Source organism: Ursus arctos, unplaced genomic scaffold, assembly GCF_023065955.2.
Source record: "Ursus arctos isolate Adak ecotype North America unplaced genomic scaffold, UrsArc2.0 scaffold_1, whole genome shotgun sequence".
In the NCBI taxonomy this organism is placed as follows: Eukaryota; Metazoa; Chordata; class Mammalia; order Carnivora; family Ursidae; genus Ursus; species Ursus arctos.
Genome location: NW_026622763.1, coordinates 98,658,697 through 98,675,160, shown reverse-complemented (window position 1 = coordinate 98,675,160; position 16,464 = coordinate 98,658,697). Strand labels below are relative to the sequence as shown.

Here is a 16,464-nt window from a genome sequence, read left to right as displayed (position 1 = left end):
GATTCTAAAAATACTTTCTAAATGGTTCTTTACAAAGGGTCCCTGGTAGAGCAAAAAAGAAAGCTCCTGCTAGGTCAGGGTGCCTGCCTGTCATGATTTGTGCTGAGAGCTTTCTTAATATCCAGCGTGACTTTAATTACCTTGGCCGAGGTTAAGAGTCAGCTGTATTCCTTTCTCTGTAAGCCCCAGCTAGTGCATTCAATAACGACTGGGAATTTTTAAATAAGAGCTGCTGTTACACCTGGTGTGTTTGATACTTTCTCTCTGGTTCATTTGTATTTCAGATGCAACCCAGGCTGGGTTTACATGAGGCAAGTGTTTCCACATTGTGTTGTGTTGTTTGGCCTAATTGTTTCTCCCCTTTCTCTTCCCTGCCCTGTGTATTGTTGCTCTGAGAAAGCAAGAGAGGAGTTAATGAAAGATCAGATTTGGAAAGACCCAACCCCATCAGGAGACATAAACTAAACACCATCCCTCTGTGAGGTGGAAATGAAAAGAATCTCCACATTTCTGCCCCAAGTCTTATTTGATACTGGACAAAATCTGCAGACTTTCCAGAAAGGCCAGTGGGAAAACGGGATTCAGATGCATTTGGGTGTAATGGCTCCTTGACAGTCTTATTTCTGGCAGTTTAGTCTGTTTAGACTTAGGAAAATTTCACAGTGTTAAACACTTTGTCTAAAATCTCCCCAGACTGGTGGGAAATATTACAATATGGAGATAAAAAACAAAGAGAATTTAAATCTCTAGACTTAGCAGAACTTTATGCGGTTAATTGCCTTCAGTGCAATGTTTGAGTCATCAGATTTCAATCAGTGAACATATTCAATGCCCCACATAAAACCCAAAGCAGGAATTTGAAATTGAAGGAGTCCAGTTTGTTACTCATGGTACTCCCCAGGGAAGACTGTGTCATTACATGACACACGACACTCACCCTTTAGAAACCTGACTTGGAAGAGATGTCCCTAGGAAAGAGTGAGAGTATGAGGAAACTCGATGGGTTCACTGAAATTGGATGCATTCCATTCTGCAAGTACAGACAGAGCCTAAAAATTGGCTCAAGTCTACTATGTTTCAGCAACTAAGTTTCAAGCTAGTAACTAGACCATATGTTGGTTGTGTAACCTAGGAAAATGATTCAACAGCCCTCCTTCTCCATGATACACAAGGTATCAGATGCTGCTTCTCAAAGATTTTATGATAAAGGAGCTAAAGAAACTTTGGCATTGCCCAACTTCATATCTGTAAATTCTGTAGTCCCACAGGAAAACAGTCAGCCAGGTGCATATTCTGTGGAATGTCCCTCAGAAAAGCCCCTTGAATGGCAAAAGGGGAACCTGTGTCTACTGGTTTCTGTCAGAAGTCAAGAAGCAGGCAAATGAGCATTCTGATACCTCCCCCAGCCAGCGTTCTTAGAAGTATCTCAGTCTCCGTGGGTATACCAAAGAGTCTCTTGCTGACAGATAAACATCCTCACTATAGCTAGAATGAGGAAGACAAAAGTCATGCTGATTGTCACCCACTAGGTATGGCCCAGTAGGTAGGACACCAGTGCAGAAATTCAAAAACAGTGATGACTGGCTGAAGCCAAAAATGTCTTTTGTTGTGTCTTCCCGTAATTTGTCCAGAAATAAGCATTAATTTAGGAGTCCCCCAACAATATTCTTCTGGGGACTAAAAGAAGGACCTCTTAGAAAGAAAGATGGAACGTCAGTGTTGGCAGTGTGGCCAGGTGGTGGAGACAGGCATTAATATGTAAACTTTTGCTTTGTCAGCAATGGCAACAGTAGTGCCACTAGCAGTCTTGGCACTATGGACCTGGACATTTATCAGGAAAGCATGCCATCTTCTCCCATGATTAAGTAAGTAGCCACTGAGATGCAGTGATTGTGAGACCACTATTCTAATTCCATCTGGCAATCCATTTTGATCATTCAGACTGTCCCCAACCACTGAATCATCATGTCTGTACCGCCATGGTTCCACGTCACTGGAGCAAGAACTGGGGCTTAGAATAGTCCTTTCCTACCACCACTGTTTTCTGGATTTCAAATCTGCCCCCTCTGATAAAATCATTTTGGAAAAAGTTTATCCATATAATCAGAAATATAGTCATTTTACATCATTGGACACAGAGAAGTGAAATCCTTTTAAATCACACCATGCTAACCAACAAAGACTATTGTTCAATAGAATATAATATGAATGGTTTTTCTTTCACGTGTAGACAACTGGGATATTCAGTACCAAATGTGTCTATTACCAAACGGTGCCACAATGTAGATATGTCATTACTATGCAGTGACTCTGCTTCCCAAGACCTCGGAATCTTCCAAAAGACCAAGGGGAAATGCACTTCGAGGAGCACAACATGTGTTACACAAAATCCAGTGCAGAAAAGGAGAGCCTAAGGTCAGGGCTACATCCAGAATTTGTAATTATTCTGGAAAAGTAAATGAATTGAAATCTATTTTTGACCATTACAACTTAGCTTATGACTATCTGGACATCTCAGAAAAATTAAAGCAAAATATAAGATGAATGCTGCTCCCGAATCTACTTCCTCAGTTACTCTCTATAGCTAAGTCATTTTTGCTTCACTATGAAGTCAGGTATCCTGCCTGCAGGAGTAATGCTTAGTGATTGAAGGGCTCAATCCTTTGTTGTTCCTTACCGCCATTATTCACAAGTAGAGGTGAATGTACACATGATCTTGGATTTGTTTTGTTTGGTTTTTTAAGAGTAGAGCCAAAATACAAAGAAAAAATTACTTTGGGGTAAATTTATTTTTCTCAGGAAACATTTGTTTAGCTACCTTCTTCCATCTTTCGCCAGGGTTAGAGCCTAGGACCCCCCCACACATAGATGCATTCAGGCAAAACCAAAATGCCCACCACCCATATCAGCATCCTGCAGCTCTGCGATAGCAGAAACTGTCCCTACCATGTGTCATTTCACTTATCCACTTGCAGAGATCTAGCACAGACTCTAGACCCTTGGGAAATTGGTCATTCTTCTAGAAATAATTCCGTGTGCACAACTAGACTCTGTCAACATCAGGAATACAGTGGAATTTACAGCCAGTAAATCTTAGCAGTAATAGAAAATAGAAGGGAGAATAATCTCACAAAAATACACATTTTAAGAACTCCTCTATTCTGAATTTTCAGCCCCTACAAAAACATAGGGCAACCAAAGTCTTCCCAAGATGGTCACCTCCTTTCAGCTGTTGGGACGTATGCTCTCATTTGGGAAGCATTTACTGAGTCCTGACATTACATCAAGGCTTCCTAACAAGTTCTCACTGTATGAAAACACTTCAAACATGGAAGGTGGCTTTATCTAATGAAATACTTCAGTTATGTCTCTAGTCTTTTATCACCTCCAGCCTACTTCATCCTCCTGATAGAAAAAGAAAAATCCCCATTTTAACTGAGATATTTTGTTGTACAATTTAAGTTTTGCTGTTCATTGGCTGTTTTTTTCCCTTATTTCCGATCAAAGAACCACAAACATTAGAAAAATATTTTCCTAGACTACAATGTACATTTGTTGCTATCATAGTTTAGGGGGAAAAAACATCACTGTGCCAGGATGGAAACATATGGTCCTTTAAATGATAAGTCAAATACAGAAGAAGGATAAGTCTCCAAATCAGATCTAGTGGCCTAGAAGATATTTCCTTGATTGTTCACACCAGTGAAGGTTTATGGAAGAGGAGTTGAGAAGAAGAGAAAGCTGCATTTCTTAACCTCCCACACCAATTACCCCAACAAAACTACATAGTTTTTCTGGCCTTTTTAAAGGGCCAGGGCTGTTTATTGCAGACCCAATAATCCTATGTAACAGCCACACCGATATTTCCCCGGTGTTACTTCCCTCTTTGAAAACAATAGATCTAGAACGAACTTCAGAAGCTTTTAGATCAATAAGATCCATCACCTCATTGTCCATTTACAACTTACTCTTCCTAAACATTACCAACCATATACTGTTGTTTTCTCCCAAAGTGAATTAGTAGAAGAAAAGGAGATTCTTAAAGGACAGTCAGAAAACGTAGAGGGTAAGCCACATTCCCATCATTTTGACACACAATTTGCCTGTGATCTCCCCGTGGAAAGCGTAGTAAGCTTGGACTTGTGTCTGTGTTCAGAAGCTGCCTCTGGAGCACCGGTGGGAGCAGCCAGCCCCCAGGGGAGCCTGCTGGTGATCAACTTTGACCTGGAGCCAGAGTGTCCTGATGCTGAACTTCGAGCCACTCTGCAGTGGATAGCTGCCTCGGAACTTGGGATCCCCACCATCTACTTTAAGAAATCTCAGGAAAACCGAATCGAAAAGGTACCCTCTCCTGTGTTTGGATGTGAATAAATTGTGCTTTTATCACTGCTGGAAACTCGGTAAATTCCCAGTCAATTCATTTAAATTTGAACTATTTGTTCTTTTCACCTTAAAATTGTGACTAGAACTTTGAAACCTTCCACCTGCATGTAGATAATCATGATAACTGTTTCTTTGACCCTCAGTTGATCTCAGCTCCTTGGTGACAATGAGAAAGTGAAGTGAGGAGATGGGAACTTTCTCAGAGTCTAGTGTTTTGTTTCTTTGTTTGTTTTTGTTTTGATGCTTACTTGCTCTGGAACCAACCTCCTCATACCACTCAATTAAATAAAAGGTAGAAGGGAAAGATTTGATAGATACAAGAAACTAAAGTGAGGCCATACTGATATTTAAAACAGACTGTGGCATGGTGTCAACGAGAGGCATGTGTAATCCTCTACTGAACAGGGTTGCATTAGGCATCGGGGAATAGATACCTTGCCAACATCTAAATTAATAGCAACTATCACTCTCCCTATCTCTTAAACTTTCCACTAACTATTATAGAATCTTATTTATTAAGATTGAAGCACAAATCCATCCGCCAATGTCTTCAAGCTCAATTTCCCCTAATTTAAAAGCATGCTCCTTCTAAAGATGTTCAAATTATTAATAATGTTGCTGTATGAGCTTCCGATTGCTGTGTAACAAACTGTCACAAATTTGCTAGGTTAAAACAACACTGCCCAGCTCTGTTGCCAGAAGCTGGGTGAACTCTACTTTGCTCTCTGCTTAGGGACTTGCAAAGCAGAAATCAAGATGGCAGCCTGGCTGAACACTTGTCTGAAAACTGTGGGGAAAAACAAGTTTCTAAGTTTGTTCGGGTTGTCCTAATTCAGGGTCTTGTGGTTGTAGGATTGAGGACATTTTTTTTTTTTTTTTTTTTTTGCTGTGCCCCTTCTAGAAACTGCCAGCATTCCTTGTCATGTGGACCCCTCCATGTTCTCATGCAGTCAACCTCTCATACTTCTTCTGCCACCAACCAGAAAACTGTTTTTAAAGGGTTATACAATGAGATTAGGTTCAGCGGATAGTCTCCTTTTTGATTCACACATTATTAACTAAAGAATCCCTCTTGCCATGTACATAATAAGGGCATAATTTTTTCATCCTATTCATGGTCATGAGGATTAGGGCAGAAATCTTGGGAGCTGTTTTAGGATCCTTCCTATCACTGCCATGGAGCATTTTTTAATGTCTTGTTGTCACAAAGTACCCCCACATAATGCATTATACTTGTTTCTCAATAACCCTGTGAGAAGCGCCAATGGCTATTATTATCCCTTTGTAATGAGCAAGTCAGGGCTCAGAGAGGCTGGCCCATGAGAGAGTCCTCTCATAGGGATGGCTGAGCTTAGTCCTGGAAACTTCTCAGTAGTGTTTCTCTCAGGTTAAATTGCCTTGGAGTTATGAGCTGGATTTTTTAAAAAATATATAATTGCGTTTTAATTCTCCTTGTCAAAATCTAGCAGCCTGAAATGAAAAATCCTTTACCACCTTGCTTGTGTACATGGTAATTAGAACAGCTTCCCCATTTCTGCGTCACCAGCCAATGGCATTGGCTACTGGAAAAACTGAGAAAGAGACCTAATTTATACTGCCCTCTCCCACATCAGCCTCTCTCTTCAACCAATAGCTTATCTTTCTCTTCGTGTCTAGGACTTCCTACCATTCTATAGCGTCTGAATCTAGATACTACCCTACACTTGTCATACCTTTGTTGTCAAGGTAATGAGTGGCTCCCTATTTGATACGTTCTCCTTCCACCTTACCATCCAGCCTGCCCAGCGCAAAGAGTATAGCGAAAGAGCATTCCACATTGGACCCCTCCGTCTTGTCATACACGATCCTAAGGACTCCCTGCCCTGGGGAGAAGAACAAAAACATTCTCAAAAGTGCATCCTCAAATTCCTGGAAAAATGAAAGACAGGCTGGTTTCCAACTTTATCTCCAGAGCGTGACTTGGTGCATTTTCTGATGGTCTCTTAATGAAGTCGATTTTTATACAATCCACCATTTTAAAGAAACAACGTAGTGATGTGTCTCATAAATCCTTATCAGCTGAAAAGACAAGGGGTGTGTCACCAACTTGATTACTAACTTGATTATGTAAATCAGGTCCAGACTTGATATTTATTTATCCTCATTAATTTTCAATTCTCGGAGGGGATACCTGCCTTTGCTCATTGCTGTTTTTCTGAGAAAATAAACACCCCACTAGTGTTATCAAGAAAAACATGAAGCAATGTTTTACTCATTCAATGTAGCATCAGGTCAAGGAGCTTATTTCTAAGTAATGTAACTTTAGGGACAAATAAGCTAATTATTTTCAGAGTCAGTGAACGTTCTCTACACAGAGTGGCTTGTCCATAAATGGGCACTGTTTGTTTTCTGAGACAGAACTGGTCAAAGAAAGCAAACCCGTTAGCAAAATGATATCCTTTCTCTTATCAGTGCTGCATCTGGAAACCTCTTTCTGATTGTTTTTCTTAATTAGTTAAGTAGTTATTTTCAAGTAGTGTGGAAGAGAGATTGTGGCCTCCCATGAGGCTGTGTCACACATAAAAGCATCAGTGTCTCGCGGGCTCCTTCTCAGTTTGGGGAAGATTAAAGAAGCATCTCTGTTAAGTTCAGAAATGTCATTTTCCCACCATCACTCGAGTATTAAACATCACTCACAGATCTATGCCCTGAGTCCCATTTGTATGAATTCTGAACTTTTAAAATAAATTAATTTAGTTAGCAATTTTCCCACTAGGATGTGCCCCACTCTTCCACCCCCCTACCTTATGACAGTACAGGTGTGAGCTAAAGGGGAGAGGGTATCAGAGTAAATACTGAAGGAGCTCATCTTTCCCACCATCGACCTTGGAGTTGAAGGGCACTTAATTAAAGTCAGCTTATAATGAATTTCAGCCCCATTTCAATTCAAAAGGCAAATTCCAAACATTTTTAGTGCTCCACGTAGTGTCACTCTTTTCTGATAAAATGACACTTTTGTTTTTAAGCTTTCTCTTTCATGGTGTTTTTTTCTACTCACTAAAATGCTATGTCCACTTGAAAGTCGTACACTCAGAACATTCATCAAATGTTTATCGGGCACGTATAATACACCAGGCACTGTTCTAGGCTCTGGGAATATAGGGAACAAAAAGAGACAATATTTCCGACCCATGGAGTTTCCATCCTAGTTCAGGAGGGACCCAGAGTAGGGTGAATATAGACTAGGAGAAGCTCAGATTGTTAAAGAGAAATCTTGAAATGTGATGGAAGCTTATTTTAGAAACGGGAGATGACAGACACATTGGAAGTGGGATTTCTCACACCTCAACTATGAGCTAAATGCACAGAATTACCTGGGACACTTATTTACAATTCATATGCCTAGGCCTTTCCTTGGCCTTGATCACATACAGTGGGGCCCAGAAATATACATTTTTTAACAACTTCCTTCAAGTGAAGTCATTGTGATGAGTATAAAGTTTGAGACCCCCTTCCATAAGAAATATCTTGAAGGACTGGCAGAATTTGAGGTGCACTTTAAGTATCCTAAATTCCAGGGCAAAGATCGCTGAGAATCCTAATGCCTGATGATCTAAAACAGTTTGTAAACATCATTCACAGTGGCTGACACTATATGCAACTGATGAATCACTAAATTCTACCCCTGACACGAATGCAGTGTATGTTAACTAAATTGAATTTAAATAAAGAATTTTTTAAAAATGTAATCTACTTAACTCAAAGTGAAAAAAAAAATCATGAAGGTAATTGGTTTTTTTAAAAATGACATAGATTGGCCAATTATTCTGCCTTTTAGATACCTTGTATCCTAGCTCCTTTTCTAAATCTAATGAGCTTCTGTGAGTTGGAATGGCCTGATGACTGACTTCACTGTAAATCAGTGCCTTTTTCATCTTTATGCATTTGAGAATTACTTCCTTTTCTTGGAGGCAATGCAAAGAACAGAGGAAAGAGAAGAAACAGGTGCATGCATACTTCTTCAAGAAAGTGAGGGTCAGAAGAGATATGACCTCACCTCTAATTTCTCATTCCATTCTACATGGAAAGTGGTGGAAGGACAATAAGAGAAGATAGGAAGGAAAAATAGGGAAGAATTATATACTGTCTTAACTGAGACTACCTTAATACCATAGACTGAGCTGCTTATACGAGACATTTACTGTTCACAGTTCTGGAGGCTTCAAAGTCCAAAATCAAGGTACCAGCAGATTCCATTCCTGGCGAGGGCCCTCTCCCTCCCTCTGTCCTCATATGGTAAAGAGAGCAAGCTGTGGTGTCTCTTCCTTTTCTTATAAGGGCATAAATCTTATCACAGGAGACCCATCCCCATGACCTCCTCTAAACCTAATTATCACTCAAAGGTCCCACCTCGCAATACCATCACATTGGGTTTTGGAGTTTCAATATATGAATTTGGTGGAGAACACCAACATTAAGTGCATAATGGATACTAAATCCCTTTGTTTATAAATGTAAGAAATTATCTTGAGTTGACCCCTTTGTCAAGGTTCTCAAACTCAGTGTGCACTAGAATCACCTGGGGAGATTTATAGACCCAGACACTCTGGCCAATTAAATCAGAATCTCCTCTTGGTATGAAGCCCAGACATTGGAGTTTTCTAAAGGTCTCTAGTGGTTCCAGGGTACAGCCAAGGCTGATAATCATGGCTCTACAGGCCATAATTGCAGGAGCAATATAAAAACCAACTCACTGGTGCTTAATAAAATGGAATTCTGCCTTGGAGCAAAAGAAGGTAGTTACTTTCAGAAATCCAAGCTGAGTGTTTTTTAAAAATCTCACAGCTTGCCACAACTCCCATAGATTCTACCATAGGATTTTGTAAACAATTGATCTAATTTAGTAAATGTGCCTGTGAACATAAAGGTCCTCTACCATGTGACACTCTTCTTCAAATGAGTCTGCCAATGCTACACTATGACAGGATATAAATTCTTCTAGTTTCCTAAGACAAAATATTTGCTCAAGGAAATGCTCTATAGAAAAGGAACCTAATTATTATTGATTATGACATGGCAGGAAATGAAAATATTTGGTTTTTATTTTTCAGTGCATTGGAATGAAAAACTCAGATCCTTGACATACTGAAGCTGATTATAAAATTACCAGAGCAAACACATGGACAGGCAAAATGAAAGATCTGGGGCCAGCTGCTAAGTTGAATATGGTTTTAAAGGCTATAGTAACAAGCTGGGAATGTCCTTTCCTGGCTTCTTCACAATCTTAGACTCATTTTTATTTAGAAATTTCTTGCAGTCAAGGAAGAAAAGGAAGTGTAAGGCCTTCTTGCTCATCAGACCCACAGATGTTTCAAGGTCTTGATGTCTGAGATTAAGTCATCACATCCTCAGAGTAGGCTATATTTAGTGGGACCAGATCATTTTTAAAAGCTGCTTTATTGGGATATCAGACTGGATTTAGAAATCATGACACAGATTCTAGCCTGTGACCATTCCACAAACTAATGGCAGTTTGGCTACCTGGTGGGGCATTTGACAACTTTGGGTCAGCGAACATCATCCTGTGGTCATCACCACAGTGGGAGATCCTCCTTCAGCAAGTCGTAAACAGATGGAAAGAAGCTAGTAATTGAGCTTCTAAAGAGGTCTGAGCCTGAGAGCCTTCTGGGAAGGGCTTAGCAAATATTAACATCTGCCCCAGAGTTTTGATTGTCTCTTAGAGCAGAGACTCAGGGATAAAAGTTGGAAACAAAATGGTAGCCCAGTGAGCCAGAGTTGATAGAGAAAAAAAAAAAAAGGAGCTGAGGCTAATTTTATATTTCTGTGTATTTTATGTTGACTGCATCTTTATAAGACATGTTAAGGGAGAGGAGACAACCTCAAGGGCTGGGTTTGGCCTAAGGCCATTGGTGACACTTGAGGGAAGTCTTGAAGAGAAGTCACCAACTTATGAACCTCTTACAATGAAACCTCAGAAACTTGATGTTCAAGCCATCTCCACTGGTAACACCTACTTTCTAGACTTCCAATAAGAGCTGGAAAAGTCTGATTTGTCAAATCATGCAAAGACATCCTAGCCTTTCTCTCTTTTTCTCTGCTGCTTCATGTTTTCATCATTTGTCCAGCAGAAAACAAGCCTCAGATCATTCATACATGCCAAGATATAAATAACAGCTCACAAATTTATTTTTATGCATCTCCGTAAATTACTAATAGCTGCTAGGAATGTTCTCCTATCTGAAGGTATTTGCCTTTTAAGCAAAGTCTTCACCTAAAACATTAAGCTCCCTAAAATTTCAGGAATCTGACGGACAGGAAGCTAGGCAAAAGTTGCAAAGGGGTCCCAAACAACTGGTTGTCTCTGAAATGCTATCACTGAGACCAAGGGAGCTGAATGGAGCTAACCTTCCATTGCTGTTCTAGTGAACAGTGAAGAGAGGTCCTGGCTATCCTACCCCACAACATACACAACACTGTCAGTCACAAGGCGGTAAGACAAATGCTCCATGATCAGATTTCACTGGGCTGCTTGCCCGCTACCGTTTCTCCAGTCTAGGCTCCGTTCAGCCTCAGCCTACAGCCACCTCTGTGGAGCATCCTATCAATAGAAAATTATTGACTAAACAGCTTCAAGATCCCCATGTTTAAATTACATACGTGTAAATACATTACATAAAACTTAAGAATGAATACTTAGATGAGGTCCATCCTTGATGATTCTGGATGCCATCCCATATTTCACAGTCTTCTTGGTCATTCTGAATGTATTTGACTCACATTTAGTCATTTGTTCCTTCTCTCATGCAGCAAATATTTACTGAACACCTATCAGGTACAGGCACAAGATAGTAAGATAAGGCTTAGGTGTTGTCCTTCCCTGGGGGATTATTATCTATAAGGTAGTTGCCATTGGCCTCCTATCTTTCTCTTTTTTTACATCATCCTAAAGATCATGCACACGTGTTCATCTCACAAGACCTCAATTTTCATCTGTAAATGCCTGCTTCACAGAGTTGTTGACAGAGCTGAATGAGATCACATGCCCAAATGTACTTCCTATAGGTTTTGGCCTTTAATAACTGTCACTTTTCTTTAAAAGTATCTGCCTAAGGAGTTTGAGAGGCCTTCACCCTGGGCTTCATCCCACAGTGTCATGAAGGGAACAATCTACAATGATTTTCCATCTTCCAACACTTCGACTCACAATTCACCTGCAGCCAAAAACATGGTCTCTAAGTTGTGGTCAAATGAAGCTGGTACCAATAACTGGGTGACCAGTCTAGGCTGTTTCTTTAATCTTTCTTTTTCCTTTTGCAATGGAAAGCCAACGTCTCTCGAAATGTGATGATATGGGGGAAGGGATTTTTCAACATGGAGTGAGGAGCCAGTAAGTGACCATACCCAAAAGCTTAGCACCTGATTTATTTAGCCTGAATGTATACATCCAATGAGAGATTATTTGAGACAGGTAGAAGGTGCTGGGAGCTATGCTGTAGAGTCCTATCAGAGAGAGTCCAACCCAGAGAAAAGCAGACCTGAGGAAACTCTTGAAATATCTGAAAGACAGACTCTTGAAAGAAGAATTCCATCTAGTCTCTGGCAGTCAATGGATGACAACTGCTCTGAAGAAGAAAATTCCAGTTCACTTGAAAGAACTCTCTAACAGTCTGAATTGTCTAAAAAGAAAATAGACTGTCCTGGAAAATAGTCCCCTGTCACCAAAGACTAAAAATATAGCCTAGACAGCGGTTGGCTTTGGAAGAATGATTGAATGAGATGACTTCGAGGCTCATCTGTGATACGTGAGTCCTAACTCTATGCTTTATCTTAGTTTTTAGATGTCGTGCGGCTGGTTCAGCAGAAGTCCTGGAAAGTGGGAGATATCTTTCATGCAGTTGTTCAGTACTGCAAAATGCATGAGGAGCAGAAGGAGCGGACCCCAAGTCTCTTTGACTGGCTCTTGGAATTGGGATAAGACAGCTAAGCCCTTAGAGTATTCCTTTCCTTTATTCCAGCTTAGATTACAGTGGTTTGCTCTAAATGCTCTAAACTTTCTCAAAACATCCCATCACATCAGCAGAGCTATAAAAAATCTGCTCTTCAAGTCTACTGCACATGGAATAAATCTGAGGAAAAGCAATAGGTCTGTACAAGTCAAGACAACCTATGAGTGAGTTCGAGAGAGCTTGTATTAGAATGGCTGGAGAAACAAATATTTTAATGGGCCCTAAACTGAAAGCTTACAATGAGGCCCCAAATCCAGGCAGGTTGTTCTTAAATATTTTTAATAATATAAAATGATGTGTAGTGTCTCTAATTATGTGAATCAACTAGAAGCAAAGTCACTAGTCAAAATTTGTAAACTATGATGTAACCTTTATTTTACCTTTTCAAGCTGATTAAGGGGCTCTCAGCACTGGTCAACACTTCAGATACGGGTGAGAAATTTCCAGAATTTTGTTACAAAGGACTTTCACTATCAGACCAGTATCAGTGGTTATCAACAGAAGTGCAGGAGTATTATTGACGATTGATGTCCTCTACCGAGGTGATTTCATTTATTCACTTCAACTCACTGATAGTACTCTGCACCTCCCCAACATTATCTGTGTTCCCAGCTAACCAGAAAACTATTGGTTTTCAGTTGAGAGTGAGAAAGACTGAAGATTGTCTTGTTTCCGTCTCTGTATTACTTGGGTATCATGCTCACAGAATTCCTACCATAAGAAAGAGCTTTCTTACAAAAAAAAAAAAAAAAGTCTTTTGAGATAAAATCTGCTTGTGTATTGAATTATATAAGATATAAACTTTCATTTTATTTTTATTGTAAATTATGAAGAGATTATTATCTTAAATAATATATTGAGTTACTAGAGCTTCATAAAACACGAGGGGGTTGTTGTCTTAAGTGTCGTATCTTGACACTCGAGCTCAGTGCTTTTATTATCAATGTGTTGGTTCTGGTATGGCAGACCTACTGCCTGGGTGACATTTAAAATGACAGACACAGGATTTGACATAACCCGCTAGGATCATACACTCTTCCCGATTCAAAGATATTGGCACTTCATGTGGGAAGAAGAAAATCTTATGACATTTAATTTATTTTAATAACAGACATTTACTCTTCTGAAAAATAGAAGTATCTCACGTCTCTCCCTTCAACTAAATGAGGTACACTGGCTTTATTTTCTTGACCAAAGAAGGTGTTTATTAAAGATTTCCTGAAATACCATGCTTTTACTCTATTTTTAAAAATTGTGAAGTAATTTTAAGTGTGAACAAGGCCCCATGCCATCAATGCCGGCCTTATGCGTCAATCACATGTTAAAATGTCAAGAAAGCTTGTAAGCTTTACTTCCTTCTTCACCACACACCAAGGACTCCTCCCCAGTACTCACCAGCCATTTATTCTATTAATGGTTCAAATTGAGGATATGTGTTTAATTTGTCACATTAACAAAATGTCAAATTTTAAAATGTATCCATTATCTCAAGCTGAAAGTTCTTTGTGCTACTAAATGGAAAAGGATATATTTATTTTTTAAAAATCCCAGAATATTGTGTGTAGACGTTTGTTGTGCTCAAATGAATGTTTACGTATCCTATAAAGCACAAATACTGGATTGTAACCGTGTGATCAAGTTATATACGTGTCGTACCTAACGTTGCAAACTAATCAATAAATTTTTGTCGCCAAATTGTGGATCCTTTTTTCTCCAAAAGTGGCTAAGTGCCTCATAGAACACAAGAGCCATGATATGATTGGATGAAGGTAGATTATCCTCTAGATAAGCTTCATTGTTACACGTTCAACTTTCGAATAAGCCAATGGTCTTTGAGTAAATTAGTTAGCATCAGTGATATTCATGAAAATTAGCATTTCTCAACCTTGGCACTATTGACATTTGGGGCTAAATAATTCTTTGATTCAGGGGGTTGTACTGTGCCTTCTAGAATGTTTAGCAGCACCCCTGGCCCTTATCCACTAGATGCCAGTAACCACTTCCTTCTGTTGTGACAACAAAAAATGTCTCCCAACATTGCCAAATGTCCCCTTGGTGACAATAATCACCACCAGTTAGGGGCTGCTGGTATAAATAATGCACTGAAGAGGTAGACCCTGGGGCTCTGGAAGGTGTTAGGGTAAAGGAAGAGGAGCCTGTAGTGTAGCCCGTAGTCTCTAGTCTAGGGAATCCCTGTAGGAACTGGATAACCAGGCCTTTCCCTCTCATCTTCCCAAGGCCCGTGGGCTGTGGCCTTTACAGCAAGTCTGGGGGATGGGAGAAAGAAGCACAAGACAGACAAGGCTTGGGGATAAACTGACCTAGACTCCAGTACACTAGAGGGAAACTTATCAGGCTTAAAGGTAAATGGATCAGTGCTCTTTGAATTCAGGAAATAAATTGTTAGAATTTGTGCGAATAAAGCACTGAGACTTCTGAGCACTTTATGCTACTCACTAATAAGAAGGCATAAATATGCTTGTGTAAAGGATTGTCCAGTCGGTACAGTGTAACGTCAAATAAAAATAAACTCTGGACACTGGCAAGGAGAGACTTTATTTGAAAGGATTATAGTAAGAAGGAGAAAGGGATTGTTGCAAAGGGGCACAGAGGTTATGGTAACAGTGAGAATGCTCCCACTGGGAGACCCGCCAGCATCTCAGGGCCAAGCAAAAAGAGGTTTTCTTTCACAGTGAGAGTCACCAAGAGCCAGGTGCGGACAGTGGGGTGGCCCAGCCGAGATGGCAGGGGTGGCGTGATGGGACAGTAGGGGACAGCCCCTTGTATCCTGAGCTCAATCTGTTCTCAGGAGGGGCTTCTTTTTTTTTTTTTTTTTTTTTAAGATTTATTTACTTGGGGGCGGGGCGAAAGATTGAGAGGGAGGAACGGAGGAAGGGGCAGAGTGAGAATCTTCAGCAGACTCTGTGCTGAGCGCAGAGTCTGACGCAGACTTGATCTCACAACCCCAAGACTGTGACCCTGAGATCCTGACCCTGAGATCACGACCCGAGCTGAAACCAACAGGTGGCCGCTTAACTGACGAAGCCACCCATGCACCCCCTCCGGAGGGGCTTCTTAAAAAAGGCTGTAGGCTGGACCAGGCTGAGGCTGGGTCAACCTTCCGGCACTGGAGACAGGACAGAAGCTCCTGCATTTGGTGAACAAACGCCTTGTTCAGTTGATCAGTGGGCACGGGCCATTGAGCTGATCACTTGTGAGGTGAAGAATGGGAATTTGGGGAAATTCGTCTAAGACAAATAAGGGGGTGTCCAGGAGTCCAAGGCTCAGAGCTTAGCTCTTAGGAACCAGCCAAAGGCATGACCCAAAAACACGCCTCTTTTCGGGATCTGCAGGGTTTAGCAAGCCAGGCTTCCTGACATCCTTTCCACAATCTGCTTCTAGCGTGGTACATGGGATACCTGCGTCTCTGGGCATCAGTGACCGTGATGATTGTAAGCTCCGTGAGGGTGGAGCCACCTTGGACTCACCTGTGGCTTCCACCCTAATCCCTACACAAAGCCTTGCCCACTGGGAAAGCTAGTAGGCCATGGGTAACTTTGGTTTCCAACTAACGACGTTCAACCACTAATTCCAAAAACAGAATTCTACCAAAATGTTCTTCTTAGCTCACCAGAGAATGCTACCTGGTCTATTAAGCTTCTCGAGATTTTTTTATGAAATTACTTTTGGACGTAAGCAAGTGACACTTTCTATAAAAAACTGCCTTTTAGGGGCGCCTGGGTAGCTCAGTCATTAAGCTTCTGCCTTCGGCTCAGGGTGTGATCCCAGGGTCCTGGGATCAAGCCCCGCATCTGGCTCCCTGCTCTGCTGGGAGCCTGCTTCTTCCTCTCCCACTCCCCCTGCTTGTGTTCCCTCTCTCGCTGGCTGTCTCTCTCTCTCTGTCAAATAAATAAATAAAATCTTAAAAAAAAAAAACTGCCTTTTATGTTAGCTGCATAAGAACATTTGATCACAGAACTGAGAATGCTTTCATGGTTTTGGGATGCATTTAAATGATATTCAGGACATTATTAGCAGGACTTGGAGGCCAATTGAGTACAGACACATTTGAATG

General features: G+C 40.7%; 1 protein-coding gene across 4 annotated transcripts in view; it reads left to right on the top strand.

Moving 5' to 3' along the window:
- SPHKAP (SPHK1 interactor, AKAP domain containing) overlaps positions 1–14,085 on the top strand; it is a 169,470-nt gene extending 155,385 nt beyond the window's left edge. Inside the window, exons 9-13 of one of the 4 annotated variants that reach the window (XM_057305312.1) lie at positions 285–311; positions 1,779–1,865; positions 4,014–4,066; positions 4,157–4,341; positions 12,215–14,085. In XM_057305312.1, coding sequence (XP_057161295.1) covers positions 285–311; positions 1,779–1,865; positions 4,014–4,066; positions 4,157–4,341; positions 12,215–12,358 — 496 coding nt within the window. In that variant the 3' untranslated portion in view covers positions 12,359–14,085. Of the gene's footprint in view, positions 1–284; positions 312–1,778; positions 1,866–4,013; positions 4,067–4,156; positions 4,342–12,214 lie in introns of those variants that run through there. The other 3 variants (XM_026491776.4, XM_044380966.3, XM_057305316.1) reach the window with 3 other exon arrangements.
- The last annotated feature ends 2,379 nt before the right edge of the window (positions 14,086–16,464 follow it).